The 13,392-nt window shown below is 59.6% G+C and overlaps 1 protein-coding gene across 4 annotated transcripts in view; it reads right to left on the bottom strand.

Annotated features, from left to right (window-relative positions):
• Positions 1-13,392, bottom strand: part of AXIN1 (axin 1) — a 58,505-nt gene that overhangs the window by 3,027 nt on the left and 42,086 nt on the right. For 3 of the 4 annotated variants that reach the window (XM_070485341.1, XM_044747716.2, XM_044747718.2), the window contains 5 exons: positions 7,437-7,574; positions 5,550-6,079; positions 4,715-4,885; positions 2,490-2,735; positions 289-396 (listed from right to left, as the gene is read on the bottom strand). In XM_070485341.1, coding sequence (XP_070341442.1) covers positions 289-396; positions 2,490-2,735; positions 4,715-4,885; positions 5,550-6,079; positions 7,437-7,574 — 1,193 coding nt within the window. The remainder of the gene's footprint in view (positions 1-288; positions 397-2,489; positions 2,736-4,714; positions 4,886-5,549; positions 6,080-7,436; positions 7,575-13,392) is intronic. The other variant, XM_044747717.2, reaches the window with a different exon arrangement.

Here is a 13,392-nt window from a genome sequence, read left to right as displayed (position 1 = left end):
AGCTCAGCGAGGCCCGAGGCCTGGCTGGGAAGCTCAGGAAACTCAAGGCGGGCAGGGTCGCGTGGTCAGAGCAAAGGAGGCAGAGTGACTGCCTCTGTGGCCTGTGGGTCATCTGTCACCACGTGGAGGTCAGCGCCTCCTGAGACGGAGACGGAAAGGAACGGCTTGCAGGCCTGGCTCTTCCAGTGTGCTGCCCAAGCTCCCATCCTGGGAACAGTGCTCCACGCAGGACCTGGCCCGCGACACGGGTGGGCGGGCGGTCCCGGGAAGATCCCCGGGGGCACGTACTCTGTCTCGGAGAGCTCCAGGTCGGACACCGCTGGCACCACGCTCAGCACGGGCGTGCACGCTGGCCTGGCGCAGGAGCGCCCCCGCTGGATGACCTCCTGCACATACCTAGGGAACAACCGCGTCAGTGAGCGCACGCCCAGCGGGCTCCACCAGCGCTCGGCGTGACAGCGGGTGACAGGCAGGCAGACGGAGCAGGGGCTCCCCAAGAGGCTCCATCACCACAAACGAGGCTCCCACGGTGTGGGACAGACAGCACACCAACCCTCCTCGGAGCGCGGAGCACAGGGCTGACTCGAGCACCAAGGGCTCTGTCAGGACCAGTCAGAACGGCTGTGGCTTTAGCGGATCCGGAGTTCCCAGAGTCCTCATCTGGTCACAGAGCCCTTGGGTTCCCGGGAAGAACTTTGGGGAAGCGCTGATCTGCGGCATGGGGATCTCGTCACTTCGTCCACCCTGAGAAGAGCTTCCAGAGAGAGTCTGCCCCTCGCCTCCTCTCTGTGGGTGCGGCTCTGCCCGCTCAGCGCTCTGACGTGGATTCGGGTGCTGGAGCCTGACCACTGCCACATCCGAAGCAGCTGGGGAGGCCTGTCCTGGGGCTCGCTGCCCAGCAACTGCTCTCCAAGGCTGTCCACCTCCAGGCATGATTCTGTGTGGCCCTGATGATGACCTCTACTTTGGCCGGCCTGGCAGGGGTCACCCATGAGGGGCTCAGGGAGGGCCCACACCCCTACTGGGCCTCCAGACCTCTGCTCGGTCTGCAGCCATTCACAAAAGGCCATGAGCCCCGATTGACAACACACGGAGACACCACAGCCACCAGCTGAGACCCCAGCAGGAGGCTCGCACCCCGAACACGCAGCACAGAAGCCGTGTGGCTCCACTCGTGTCACCGGCGAGAAAGACGCCACCCTGCTAACCTGCAGAAAAGAAGACGCAAGCCCTGCCCCCGAGTTGGGCGGCGACGGCCCCAGGAAGCCCCAGCAGGTGGTCTGCGCAGCAGGAGGCGGCCTCTCCCCAGGCGGCCCCTCGCTGCCCCGGCTGCCTCTGGGTCACAGGCCTGACAGACGGGAGCGCGTCCCCCAGTATGAGGCAAGATCTACTGCCCAGAGACGACTCTGCTGACTGACCAGGATTGTGGCGTGACACAGCTGGCTGCAAATGTGGTCGCCTCGATGACCCGGGGGACACATTCTGGCTTCCGGCTGCGCGGACGAGATGGACACAGGGGAGGGTCTGCACCCTGACCCCGGATTCCCCAGAGCAGGGCCGCCCCACACACAGTGAGGCCAACAGTAAGGGGAGTCGAACCCCAGATGCCCAGCTGACTGAAAACTGGGCAAGGGAGCCAGTAACAGCGGAGGCAAACCGTGGCCATTGTGGAACCATGATCCCCAGCTCTGGGGGAGAAATACAGCTTTCAGGCCCCTCACAGAGACCCTGATCCACCTGGGAATTTGAAGGAACCAGTACGTCCGGGGAAATTGACCTCAAGGCCCTGGAAGACCTGGGACAGCCACATTCCGGCCTTGAGAGAAGCTGCCACCACAAAGGGGAGGGCTCCCCACTCCCTGGAGGAGAGAACGGGGCCTGGTGTGCAGCCACGGCGACAGCGGGTTGACGTTCTAGCCCTCAAGGCCCAGGAGAGCGAATGAAGAGCGGCTGTGGGCCCGGGGCCCCAGAGAAGAGTCTACACGAATCTCAGCACCGTCTACCTCCACCCAGCCAACGACACGCTCGGGGCTCCTCGAAGGGTGGCTGTGCAGGGAGGCGGCCGGATCCCCGCCCTGAGCTCAGCCTGCACAGCAGCCAGTGCAACCGACTGTGTGACCTCCCGCGCTTCTACATCGCGACGGGCCCCGGGGTGAGTACACACTCAGAGCAGAGCGGGCACGGTCAGAGGGAGGGGCCCTGTCCTTCCCCAGGACAGAGTGGTGACCAGCTGCCCTCCCAGCCCTGATCACACAACACGGCCACCTGTCATGCCCTAGGTGGCCCTCGACAAAAGGAAGAAGACAGTACTGCCAGGGGGTGGGTGCCCAGCATGGCCCACCTGTCCCCGCTTGCCGGCTCTCTCCTCCTCCCCCTGCCCCATACCTCTGCTTCGAGGGGAGCTTGCCGGCTCTCTCCTCCTCCCCCTGCCCCGTACCTCTGCTTCGAGGGGAGCTTGCCGGCTCTCTCCTCCTCCCCCTGCTCCGTACCTCTGCTTCGAGGGGAGCTTGCTGGCTCTCTTCTCCTCCTCCTCCAGGCGCCTGCGGGCCTCCTCCAGCTGGGTCAGAGGGTTGGGGGCTGGGTTGGGCGGCATGGTAGGGTCTTGAATGAAGAGATGAGAGGGCTGGACGGAGTTCCGGAGCTGAGCGCTGACCCAGGGGTGCACGGCCCCCGGACGCTCGATGGACAGGGGCCTGGAGCTCTCATGCCCCTGCTGCTTCTTTGTCCCGGAAGATCTGCGGGAGTAAGAGCACCAGCTGTGGCACCATTGGCAATCCTGGGCCCTGGGCAGTGCCGGGAGGGGGGGCAGGGCCGGCAGAGGTGGTGTGGCCCTGACCCCCAGGCACTGGGCAGCAGTGCCCTTGTGCCCCTGGCCACCGAAGGCCACGTGAACCTCTGCATTTCCTCCTGTGCCACATAAACAAACATCCCTTTCTCACACTTTTTTCTCTGTAACTTATTTTTAACAGGTTTACTGAAGTATAAATCATATCCTACATAAAGACCTTTTTTAAGAAAAAGTTTTCAGTGCTTTTTAAAAAATATTTTAATGTTAAAATAGATGCTCTTTGTGAAAAACCTGAAACACACAGGAAACTTACAGAAAAAAGATAAATAATCCATAATTTCATAGCTTAGAAACAATCACTCTCAGTATACTGGTGTATTTCCTTCCCCCACAGAAACATTTACCGTCATTGGCGTAATTCTAAACGTATAATTTTCCCTCAACATGATAAATGCCTTTCCTCCATTATCGGACACAGAGGGCGCGTTCACACCCATGCACGTGCCGCCACGACCAGCAGACGAGGTCGTGTGAAAACAGCCACCTCACTGCACTGCAGCAGAGGGATCAGGCAGGGGGCTCGGCACCAGGAGCAGATGAGGGTCCCCAACAAGAGCACCTGGGCAGTGGGTCGGGCCAGCGCCCTCGTGACGCAGAACTGCCCAAGGGAAGGACCTGGGGGAGGTGGGGTCCTCCCACTAGGTGGCCACAGAGAGACATCAGCCGGGGCCCACCTCCCCGGCCCAGCCCACCTGCCTTAGGTAAGAACAACAAGGGCCAAGGCCCCATGGCCTGGGGCTCCGGGGAGGTCACCGAGGGCCTGGTGGGGACACCAAGGTGCCAGCATTTAAAACAGCCTATCCCAACGGCAGGAGCACCCTCCCCCTCCCCCCAGGAGTCTGTTTCCAGACACGCCTCTTACTTGTCAACCACAAACCCTTCATTTGGGGTTGGGGGTGGGCAGGACAGACTCATTCCTTGTGAAAACCCACAAAAGAGAGAAATCTAGAGAAGCCGAGAATCCACCCCATCCCAATAGAGAGGACAAGCTTTGTGATTGCAAAGGGGTCTGGACACTGGCGGGGGGCTCATTCCTAAGACCACGTGGACACAGGACTCAGGGACCCCGAGTCGCCACTCAGGACGGCGAGGCAGGTGTCATCTCCCTTGCACACGCACACGCAGCCCTCCTCATTGCAGCCAAGGCAGGCCGAGGTCGGGGAAGTCTGAGACCAAGGAAGGAGGGCCAGCCTGCACACTGACGGGCAGATCCCACCTGCTCCAGCCCTGCCACCTGCTCAGGTGTGACCTGCCCTGTCTGAGCCAGGCCCAGATGGACCCGCCCGTGTGGGGTGGCAAGGGTATTTCCGGGGCCCAGCTCCACACCCCCCAGAGCAGCCTCTGGCCCCGTGGGGTTGACGTCGAGGTCGGAGGGATGAGGACTAAGTGAGAACCTTCCCCACCGACCCCGGGGGACGGCCATGTGCAAACAGCCTCTTCCTGCGGGCTCTGTCTGCAGTGACAATCGGGCACCTGCCTAACTTCCCCAGCGACTCGGGTCATTGTCACATGGCAGCATCACATTCCAGAAATAGTCCCAAGAGCAGCCGTGTGACAGCAGCGCCCTCCTCAGCGGGTGGGGCTGCAGGGAGAGGAGCTCGCGGACAGGGGTGCAGTGACCCCCCGCTGGCCTCACAAGCAGGCCCAGGACACTGAAGGCCCATCACAGGCCCACACAGGGGTGGCGTTAGCGAGCTCAGGCAGCGATGGATGGGAGCTGACGCTGTGGAATTCATGCCTAAACCGTGGGTGGTCTGCAGTAAGACGCCGGGTGGGGCCACAACACAGCTGCGCGGACACTGGCCAAGCAGTTCCAGGGTCTGGCAGGTCATCTGCGCACGCCTGCATCCACGCCCCAGGACTCACCCGTGGCCCGCCTTCCTGTGCCTGCTGATCTCCTTCTCCCCCTCGATGATCCACTGCATGATCTTCTGGTTCTTCTCCGCGTCCTCTGAGGGGCCTGGTGCCTCGGCCCCCATGCTCTTCCCTGACTCGGCCTTCTTGGTGTTTCTTTTGCAGGTGGTGCCCGCCTTCCCGCTGTAAGAATAAGACCTGGGCGTCACCTGCTGACTTCACCCGGCCCGTCACTGGACAGCTGGCCGCTGGCGCTCTGCACCCCGAAAGTTGGCAGGAAAAGGGCCTGGAAGGGCCCCTGCTCCCTGAACACGGGGGCCCTGACGGAGCGGGACATGCCAGTGGCCTCTGCCCGTTCTGCAGGGTTGTCTGGGCTGCTTCAGGCCATCCCCAGGGCAGGAAGGGAAGGGGGCACCCCGGCCACACCAGCTGGGAGGGCCGGGGCTCGGGCAGGCTGCAGGGCTTGTCCTCGCCCTGCCCAGCTCAGATCACCAGCCCAGCGGCAGCACCAGGATCTGGCCACCCCTCCTCACCAGACACCTCCCTCTGACTCGGGCACATCTTTATCCAACCACATCTCAAGGCCAAAGCCCCAGCCAGCCCAGCGCCCAGGCCTGGCGCCCAAGCTCTTGCCCACCACACGCCCACAGTCTCTATGGCTGACCTTGTTTAATGACCTTTAAAGGGGAATTCTGGCCTAGGAAACCAGGAAAAATTACACAGGAGACACGGCCTCTTGCAGCGGCCCCTTCCCCCCTGGGAAGACAGGCCCCACTGACACGGGCACAGGATGAAGAAGCCACAGCCCTGATCTCAAGGCGCAACTCAGGCCGCTGCGGATGCTCACCTGTAGGCCAGGCCGTCGCTGGTGATATGGGCAGCGCCCACACTCTCGGAGTGGCTGCGGGGTTTGGCCGTGTGGCCATGCTGCTCCAGGCCCCACGAGAAGCTGCTCTGGACCCGGCGGGCAGCCTCGGCCTCGGCCTGCTCTTTGGGCCTGGCCAAGCCGTGGTGGCCATGGTGGTGGCTGTGCCTGTGGAGATGCAGGCCGGCGGCGTCCAGCTTCGCCCCCGACTTGAGTGCGTGCTTACCGTGCCCGGGAGCTATGCCCCCCAGCACCCCTGGCACCTTGGGCACGTGTACGCTGTCAGGGGAACGGTGGCCGGGCCCCGGGGACTGGCAGCCAGGCGTCCTCATGACCCGCTGCACGTGCTCGTCCAGGATGCTCTCGGGGTTCTCCTCGTGCGCATCCCGCAGCCCGGTGCAGCCCATGTCCGCATAGCGGGGCGGGAAGTGGTGCCAGGCTGGGGCAGAAGGCAGCTTGTGACTGGCTCCTGGGGGGCCACAGGACACGTCGCCGTCCTCACCTTCTTCCTCCTGTGGGGACAAGGCCACATGTCACCTCCTGGCACCAGCCATACCGTGCAGACTTCACACTCGGGGAACCAGAAGAGCCAGGAGCTGGGAAATTCTGTGCCCTGGGGTCAGGAGCCCGGGGTGAGGCCGTGCCAGCAGAGGTCTGAGGAGCCACCCACCTCCCACACGGCCCCTGGGGCCTTTTCTGTCCCTGCTGATCCCCGAGCGAGCACGGCGCGCAGGATGGGGCACAGACGGATGAGGACGAGGAACCCAGCGAGAGTGGACGGGCAGGTGGCCGCTGTGTGGCTCGCACCAGTGGCTCAGGGAGGGCCCCAGGGAGCTGCTCAGAGACCCCTGCAGCCACTGAGCCTTCTTTTATGTTTCTCAATAAAGATTTTTGTTTTCTTCAGTTGTTTTCTTCTATTCCTCAATTTTATTGCCTTATTTCTCATTATATTTTCAAAGGAAATAGTCCCTTGTATGGAAGAACTCTTGTTTTTTGCTTATCTCACTACGTGTTTCTTGATAAGTTCTCACAGTAAACTACCTGAATTTCATTTGATTCTCTAAGAATTTATGCAACTGTATCTGTAACCTTAAACATTTGATCACTTTAACTCCAAAAGATACATCTCGTATTTATTTTCTCATCCTACTGAATTGTCGAAACAGAATAATGAGTAAATTTGGTAATAACTGAAAAGAATGGGGAACCAGCTACTCCTAGATTTTAGCAGAAACAAATCTCCAGAAGTTTCCCACGAGGTTCTCACAAACACAGAGTACCTGAACACCACAGGACAGTGGCCAGCTGCGGGCACTGCAATTGGTGCTCGGGGGGAAAACGGTATCAAAGAGACGGACAGACAGACGGACGGTGAGAGAAAGGACAGACTGGCGGATGGGGGGTGAACGTGCCCCTTTATGGGCACAGCTCAGAGCTGCCTCAGCAGAGACTCGTACCCCTGGGCTTCTGCCCCCATCCCACGACCCTGTCCCGGCCCGTGCTCTGCAGGGCCGAGGGATGACAGCTGGGCGTCATCTCAGCCCCCTGTCAACTGCCTTCCCAAAGAAGTGCAAGTAGGAAGCCCAATCCTGGCACCCAAGGGCTGCACGGGGCCAGGAGCTGGGGCCAGGCACTGCTGGTCACGCCCCAGGCCTACACAACACTCCCTGGGAGACAGCACAGGCTGGGGACAAGGAGTGGGGGCTTTGAGGGGGCATGTGTCACAGGAGACAGGGTCAGAGCATGACTAAGCAGGGAGAGGTTAGTCTGGGAGGCCCTGGAGGGAGCTCCTGGGGCCTGACACTGCCCCGAACTCAATCTGGCCGCGGCCAAACCACCCAGGGGCCACCCTGACATGGGCCCACTCACCATCCGGACGCGCTTCAGCCGCTCCTCCAGCTTCTCCTCAGCCTCCCGCGTCCGCTGGATGGCCTCCAGGCGGTGGATGAGCTCCGCGGCAAACTTCTGCGGCTCCACGCGGATCTCCTTTGGCATTCGGTAAGTGCGCTGTGAGAAGACACTGCTGATCAGTGGCCCTGGGCAGCTTCGCGCCACCACGCTCTGTGCCAAGGAGGCCCTGGGCCCTTTCTGGGTGAGAGGAAGTATCAGGAAATCCGCATCTGCTGTAAAGCCAGTGTTGCCTTTGTCCCTTTCGCCTGGGAACCGGCCTCATCAGTGCCCTGTCTCCTCATCAGACTACAGGCCCCCTCGTCCAGCGCTGATCGAGGAGAACGGAGCACCGACACCGTTTCTCTCTAGCCTCCCACAACCACAGACCAGAGACACTGAGCAGGGCAGGCACGCGGTCTCCTGGAGCTGGGTGGTCAGGGCGGTGGCCTGCAGGCCCCATGACTGGGAGGCTCTGATGCCCTGAGCCCAGGGATGCCCTGCACCAAGGGCCTCCCAGCCTGTCCAGAGAAGCGACTGGCCAGGCAAAGACCCAGTGAGGCCCGGGGTCTGGGGCCGAGGCATCTGGGCAGGCAGAGCTGCAAAGACTGCAGAGGAGGGAGGGGCTGAGCTCAGAGCATGGCAGAGACAAGCCTGCAGCACACACAGGACCGGACCAACTTCTCCCTGCAGTGCCCGCCCCGCACACAAGAGGGCAGCAGCCCCCGGCACTCAGGTGTCTGCAGGCCAGGCTGCGGCCTCCTCGGGCTCCGCCACACTGGGCACGGGGAAAACATCAGGGAAAGGCAGGGACACGGAGGACTCCCCTTTTCAGAGAATATAACTCCACAATGTATTTTACAGGAAAACACTGTATAACTTTTTCGGGGGAGTGGCTTTATTCGGAAATAATTTCAAATGCAAAACAGTTGCAAGAATAACACAAAGAACTCCTGTTCACCCTTCACCCAGATCCCCCAACTGCTGACTTCTGCCATGTTTACCCTGTCATTGTCTCACACGCAGGCACACAAGCACATGTGCGCACACACGCATGGGCATGCACGCAGACACGCAGGCACATGCACACAAAGACATGCATGCACGGGTGCACACATACGCACATGGAGACACACAGGCACTGCACACATGCACACAGAGACAGGCACGCACTCCTCTGAGCCAGTAGAGAGACGATGCCTGTTCACCCCTAAGCACCCGAGAGCGTATTAACAAACACCAAGGATGTTCTGGTTCCTGACCACAGGACAACTACCACACATGAAAGAACTGATACAACACTATTTTAGCAGATCTTATTCCAATTTCACCAGCTGTCCCAACAATGCCCTTTACAGCAAAACGTGTTCTAAACACTTCAGCCACCAAGGTCTGTGCAAGGGTGGCTGCTGCTGTGAGGACAAGGACGGAGGGGGCCCAAGGGAGGAGGGCTGAGGAGGTGCAGGAGGGCAGACGGTGGAGAGGGAGGTGGCCTGCGGACAGGCTGGCACACAGGGGTGCTCTCTGACTCTACGCGTGAGCAAGGCGAAAAGGGAAGACTCGGGGAGGGGGCCTTGAGCGAGGCGCTGCCCCGCCACCCTCCCGCTGGAGGGCTCTGCGCAGCCTCCACTCTGCCCACTCGTTTCTCATCTACAAAACAGGAGTGAAGACTGTGCCTAAGACCTCGGAAACGTGGAAGGTTAGGTAAAAAATTGTGTGAAGGGCTCAGAGACAAACATGCACGTGTGGGGCTGACGCTGACCACGATGGGCTCAGAGGCGGCCGCGGGAACCTATGAGGGGCCTGGAGAGGAAAGGGGGCCGAGGGCAAGCCCAGAACACGGGCCAATGCTTCAGTGGTGGAAAAAGTTGGTGCAGAAGGCCGGGTGGTGCCTAAGGGGCTGGAGTTTGTCCTGGAGCCAAGGAGGCCAGACCCTAGAAGGGGCAGTCAGGGTGTCCAGGCTTCTAAATGATCCCAGAAGAGGAGCCTGAGAGAGAAGGTGGGCGTGGACAGAGAGCCCCAGGGACTGGGCAGCGGGGATGGCCAAGAGGCGAAGACCCTGGAAAGAGTCTTCACCAGTGGGGTGTTTGGACAGACAACAGAGGGCCTGAGGCTGGACTTGCCCCGCCAAGCCCGCTGGCCGGAGAGGCCTGGAGAGCCAGTTTCTCTGGGCACAGTGCTGATGCAGAGTGCCATGACACACACAGGACTGAGAGGGGACAGCCGGATGCCCAGATGGCGAGAGCTCATGGTTCTAACTGGCCGACGGCCCACACAGAGCAAGGGCAAAACGAAAAAAAAATCCCTCCATGAGGCCCAGACACATGGAACCAGGCGACCTGATGACAGGACGCTGGCCGGCTCAGCCCCGGGACGGCCAAGACCTGCCGAGCCAGTCCATCCTAGAAACAGCCTCCAGGCTGCGCAGTTACACTTCTGAAAACAGGAAAACTGCCCAAAGTCACAATTACCAGACTTAGGCGACGGTAACCTTTCTATCTTTGGAGGAAGAAAAAAAACACAAAGGAAAAAATTTAAGTAAATTGAAAATGTGAAACTTCTGCAGAATTATAAAGGCAGAAAAGAGACCCCTCCCTCAGTTGCAAGGATCTGAGGACCAGACACTTCACGACTCCAGGGTCCCCCAAGTGCTGGCACCTCTGTGCCACAGCAGTCACCCACACTGTCCCCCTAAGCTGGCCCCCAAAGCCCTGTGGGTCACGCCGCCAGGACCCCTGCATGCGGCAGGCCACTCAAATCCGCTTAGAAATGGCTCCTAGGGGCCAGCCTGGTGGCGCAGCAGTTAAGTTCTCACATTCCGCTTCGGCGGCCCAGGGTTCGCCGGTTCGGATCTGGGTGTGGACATGGCACCACTTGTCAAGCCATGTTGTGGCAGGCGTCCCACATATAAAGTAGAGGAAGATGGGCACAGACGTTAGCTCAGGGCCAGTCTTCCTCAGCAAAAAGAGGAGGACTGGTGGCAGATGTTAGCTCAGGGCTAATCTTCCTCAAAAATAATAATAATAATAATAATAACAAAGAGAAACAGCTCGTAAACAGAACAGAGACTCCAGCAGAGCCTGAGCTACATCCCCAACTCAGGCAACGGAGGAAGGCAGGAGGCCACGGGCCACGCGCGTCCAGCGGGAGCACCACACTCCCTGGACCCGCCTCCGCCCGCCACCACACCTCTGGCCCGACGATGAAGCGAATGTGCACAGGCTCCTGAGGCGGCACGGTCACCGGTCACAGAAGAGACGGCCACTCCCAAGACTCGGCAGCCGCCAGGAGGACGGGAAACAGCATCCCTCCTCGTCTGTGGGACGGGCGTCCACGTGGGATACACGGACGGAACGCCAAGTCTCTTCACTCTGAACTTGAAACCACCATCACTGAGCCAAAGGCTGCACCTTCTGTCCCGGACACATGCTGGGCTGAGCACCAGGCCGCCATCCATGCCTCCCAGCACGGCCGCACGGCCGCTCTCCAGGGACCCAGCCTCTCCTCCCAGGCAGAGCTCCGCCCCCTGCGGCCCCACCCTCTCCAAGTCCCGCGCAGCTGCACCCCCCAAAGAAGGCACCTCGAGGCCCCTCCGCTGAGCCTCCAGACACGCCAATGATGATGACAGCCAGGCCTCGGGCACCAAGAAGCTCCCACGCTGCAGAGAAGCAGGCCACCGAGAGCTTCTCCTATCGCCAGGCCCTGGGAACAAAGGCCAGGCAGTGGTGGAGCTGTGCCCCCTCGGTGCTCGCCGCCTCACTGTGCCCAGGCCACTTGGGCCTCAGCCCATCGCCCTGAACGTGCACACAGCTCAAAAAGCATTGGCTCATTAAACCTCCCCTGGCCAGCACTCAGGACTCAGAAACCACCGGGTTCTCTCTGGAACACACAGCACCTCCTGCTTTCACTGAAGGTCTAGCCAGGGCCAGGCCTGATCTGAGTGCTGCACCTGCAGCTCCTCTCAGCGACCATGCGACGGCCCAGAGATCATGCCGGGTGGCCTGCCAGGCTATGGACTGTCCACCCAGTGGTCAGGCCAGGTTCTCACCAGTGCCCACCGCCTCTCTCAGCTCCAATTCCCACCGACAGTTAGTTGAGATCTTCCAGAACCCGAGGACACCTAGCTTTTCTTCATCCTGGAACACTCTCCCAGCGGCACCCCTGACTCTTGCCTCCCCCCAGCTGTCACTACCCTCCTCTCTGTGGCACATCTGAGAAGTCTTTCCAGGTCTGTTCTCCAGATCGCCAATTTGCACTTTAGGTTTTGCCTAATATTCTGTTTATCGAATTATAACAATTTTACTTTGGAAAACCCTTAAACTTGCAGAAAAGTTGCAAGAATGATACAAAGAAGCTTTTTCTAAATCTTTTGAGAGGAAGTTGCCTACCTGATGCCCCATCATGCAGAATTTGTTGGCATGTCTCCCACACATGAGGACTTTCTGACACAAGCACCCCCAGGCCCTGAAGCCCCACGGTGGCTCACCTGGGCTGTCTCTCAGGCCACCTTCCGTCTGGACCAAGCCTCAGTCTTTCCTGGACTTCCATGACCCCTAGACTTTTGAAAATCACAAGCCAGTTCTTATATAGCACGGCCCTCAACTTGGGCCATGTTCTGGTGACATTCCTGGCAGGAGGGCCCCCGGGGGTGCCAGGCCCTTCTCACTGTCTTAGCAGGGCCAACATCCGTCTGTCCTGTCGCTGACGACAGCCCCTGACCACTGACCCAGCAGGGCCTGCAGGCAGTCCCCTGAAGTTGCTTTCCCTACTGTGAGTCAGTATTTTGCGAGGGGCTATCTGGGACAACATAAATATCCTGTTCCTCGTCAAACACCTAGGTCACTGGTTATGTCAGTGTAGACAGAGGAATTCTGACCTTACTGCCACTAACTTGGATGCTCTTACTGTCTGGGGGACAGGAGCCCTTGTGAGTGGCTCCTGTGTCGCAAAAAGTGAGAGAGTGAGGGACACAGGAGCCAGGCTCCCTTCTGCTTCCCCTGCTCAGCCCTGGTCCTGAGTGTGAGTGTCCACCAAGCAGAGCTGAACAGCCATGTGCATCACTGCAAGGCAAGGCGGAGATGTGTGCAGTCCCCTGCCTAGGCCGGAGCCCAGACAGCTCCAGGTCATACAAGCCAGACTGGGTGTTTCCTGGGAGGTCACCTGCAGCATGCACACACGTGCAGGCACACATGTGCACACATATGTGTACACACACACTACCCACAGCGCCTTCCACTTGTCCCTAAGGAGACACCATCAGTGTCTCGTTCAGGCCAAATCTGTATCAAGGGTTGACTGGGAGGTGACAAAATGCTCAACCATTCTTTTCTTAGAAGTGACAACAAACCAACATCCTTTCTTCTCAGTCATAAACAATCACTTTTCTTATTTGGAAATTCAAGTATCTGCAGAGAAGCTAAAAGACTAACCAAGGCATCCCGATTAGGGTGGGTGCTACCCTGCAAAGAAACTGCAAATGAATGGCATCACCCTCGGAGGCTGCAGGCCCATCGGGTGAAGACCCTCTCGTAGGCTTCCACTCTCCCTCTGCAAGTCCTTCCCATTAGAGTCCCTGTGTTCAAATAAGGAAAGCAAACCACATGCTCATCTACAAAGGAGCTCTGTGCAGGCGGAGGGAGGCAGGCCGTGCTCGCCCGCTCCACGCTGGGCTCTGAGAAGCCCCCAGTGCCCACAATCGGGAGAACCACCGTCATCTTATTATCTTTATCCAGGAGTCAAAGCTTTGAAGTCAGGATGACCACGTGATGACTGCCACCGTTCAGCCCCCAAGAGGCCGACGCCTCGTTTCATCTTAAATGAGCAGTGCTCACTTGAAGAACAAGGTAACCTGAGATCGGGGGCACCAAGGGGCGCCTACAGGCTTTCTGATAGAGCTGCAGTCAGGTGGCCTGTGCAGGAGCCCAGCCTGGGCACAGAG

This window comes from Equus asinus, chromosome 14 (assembly GCF_041296235.1).
Source record: "Equus asinus isolate D_3611 breed Donkey chromosome 14, EquAss-T2T_v2, whole genome shotgun sequence".
NCBI lineage: Eukaryota > Metazoa > Chordata > Mammalia > Perissodactyla > Equidae > Equus > Equus asinus.
This window is presented reverse-complemented; position numbering and strand designations above follow the sequence as displayed.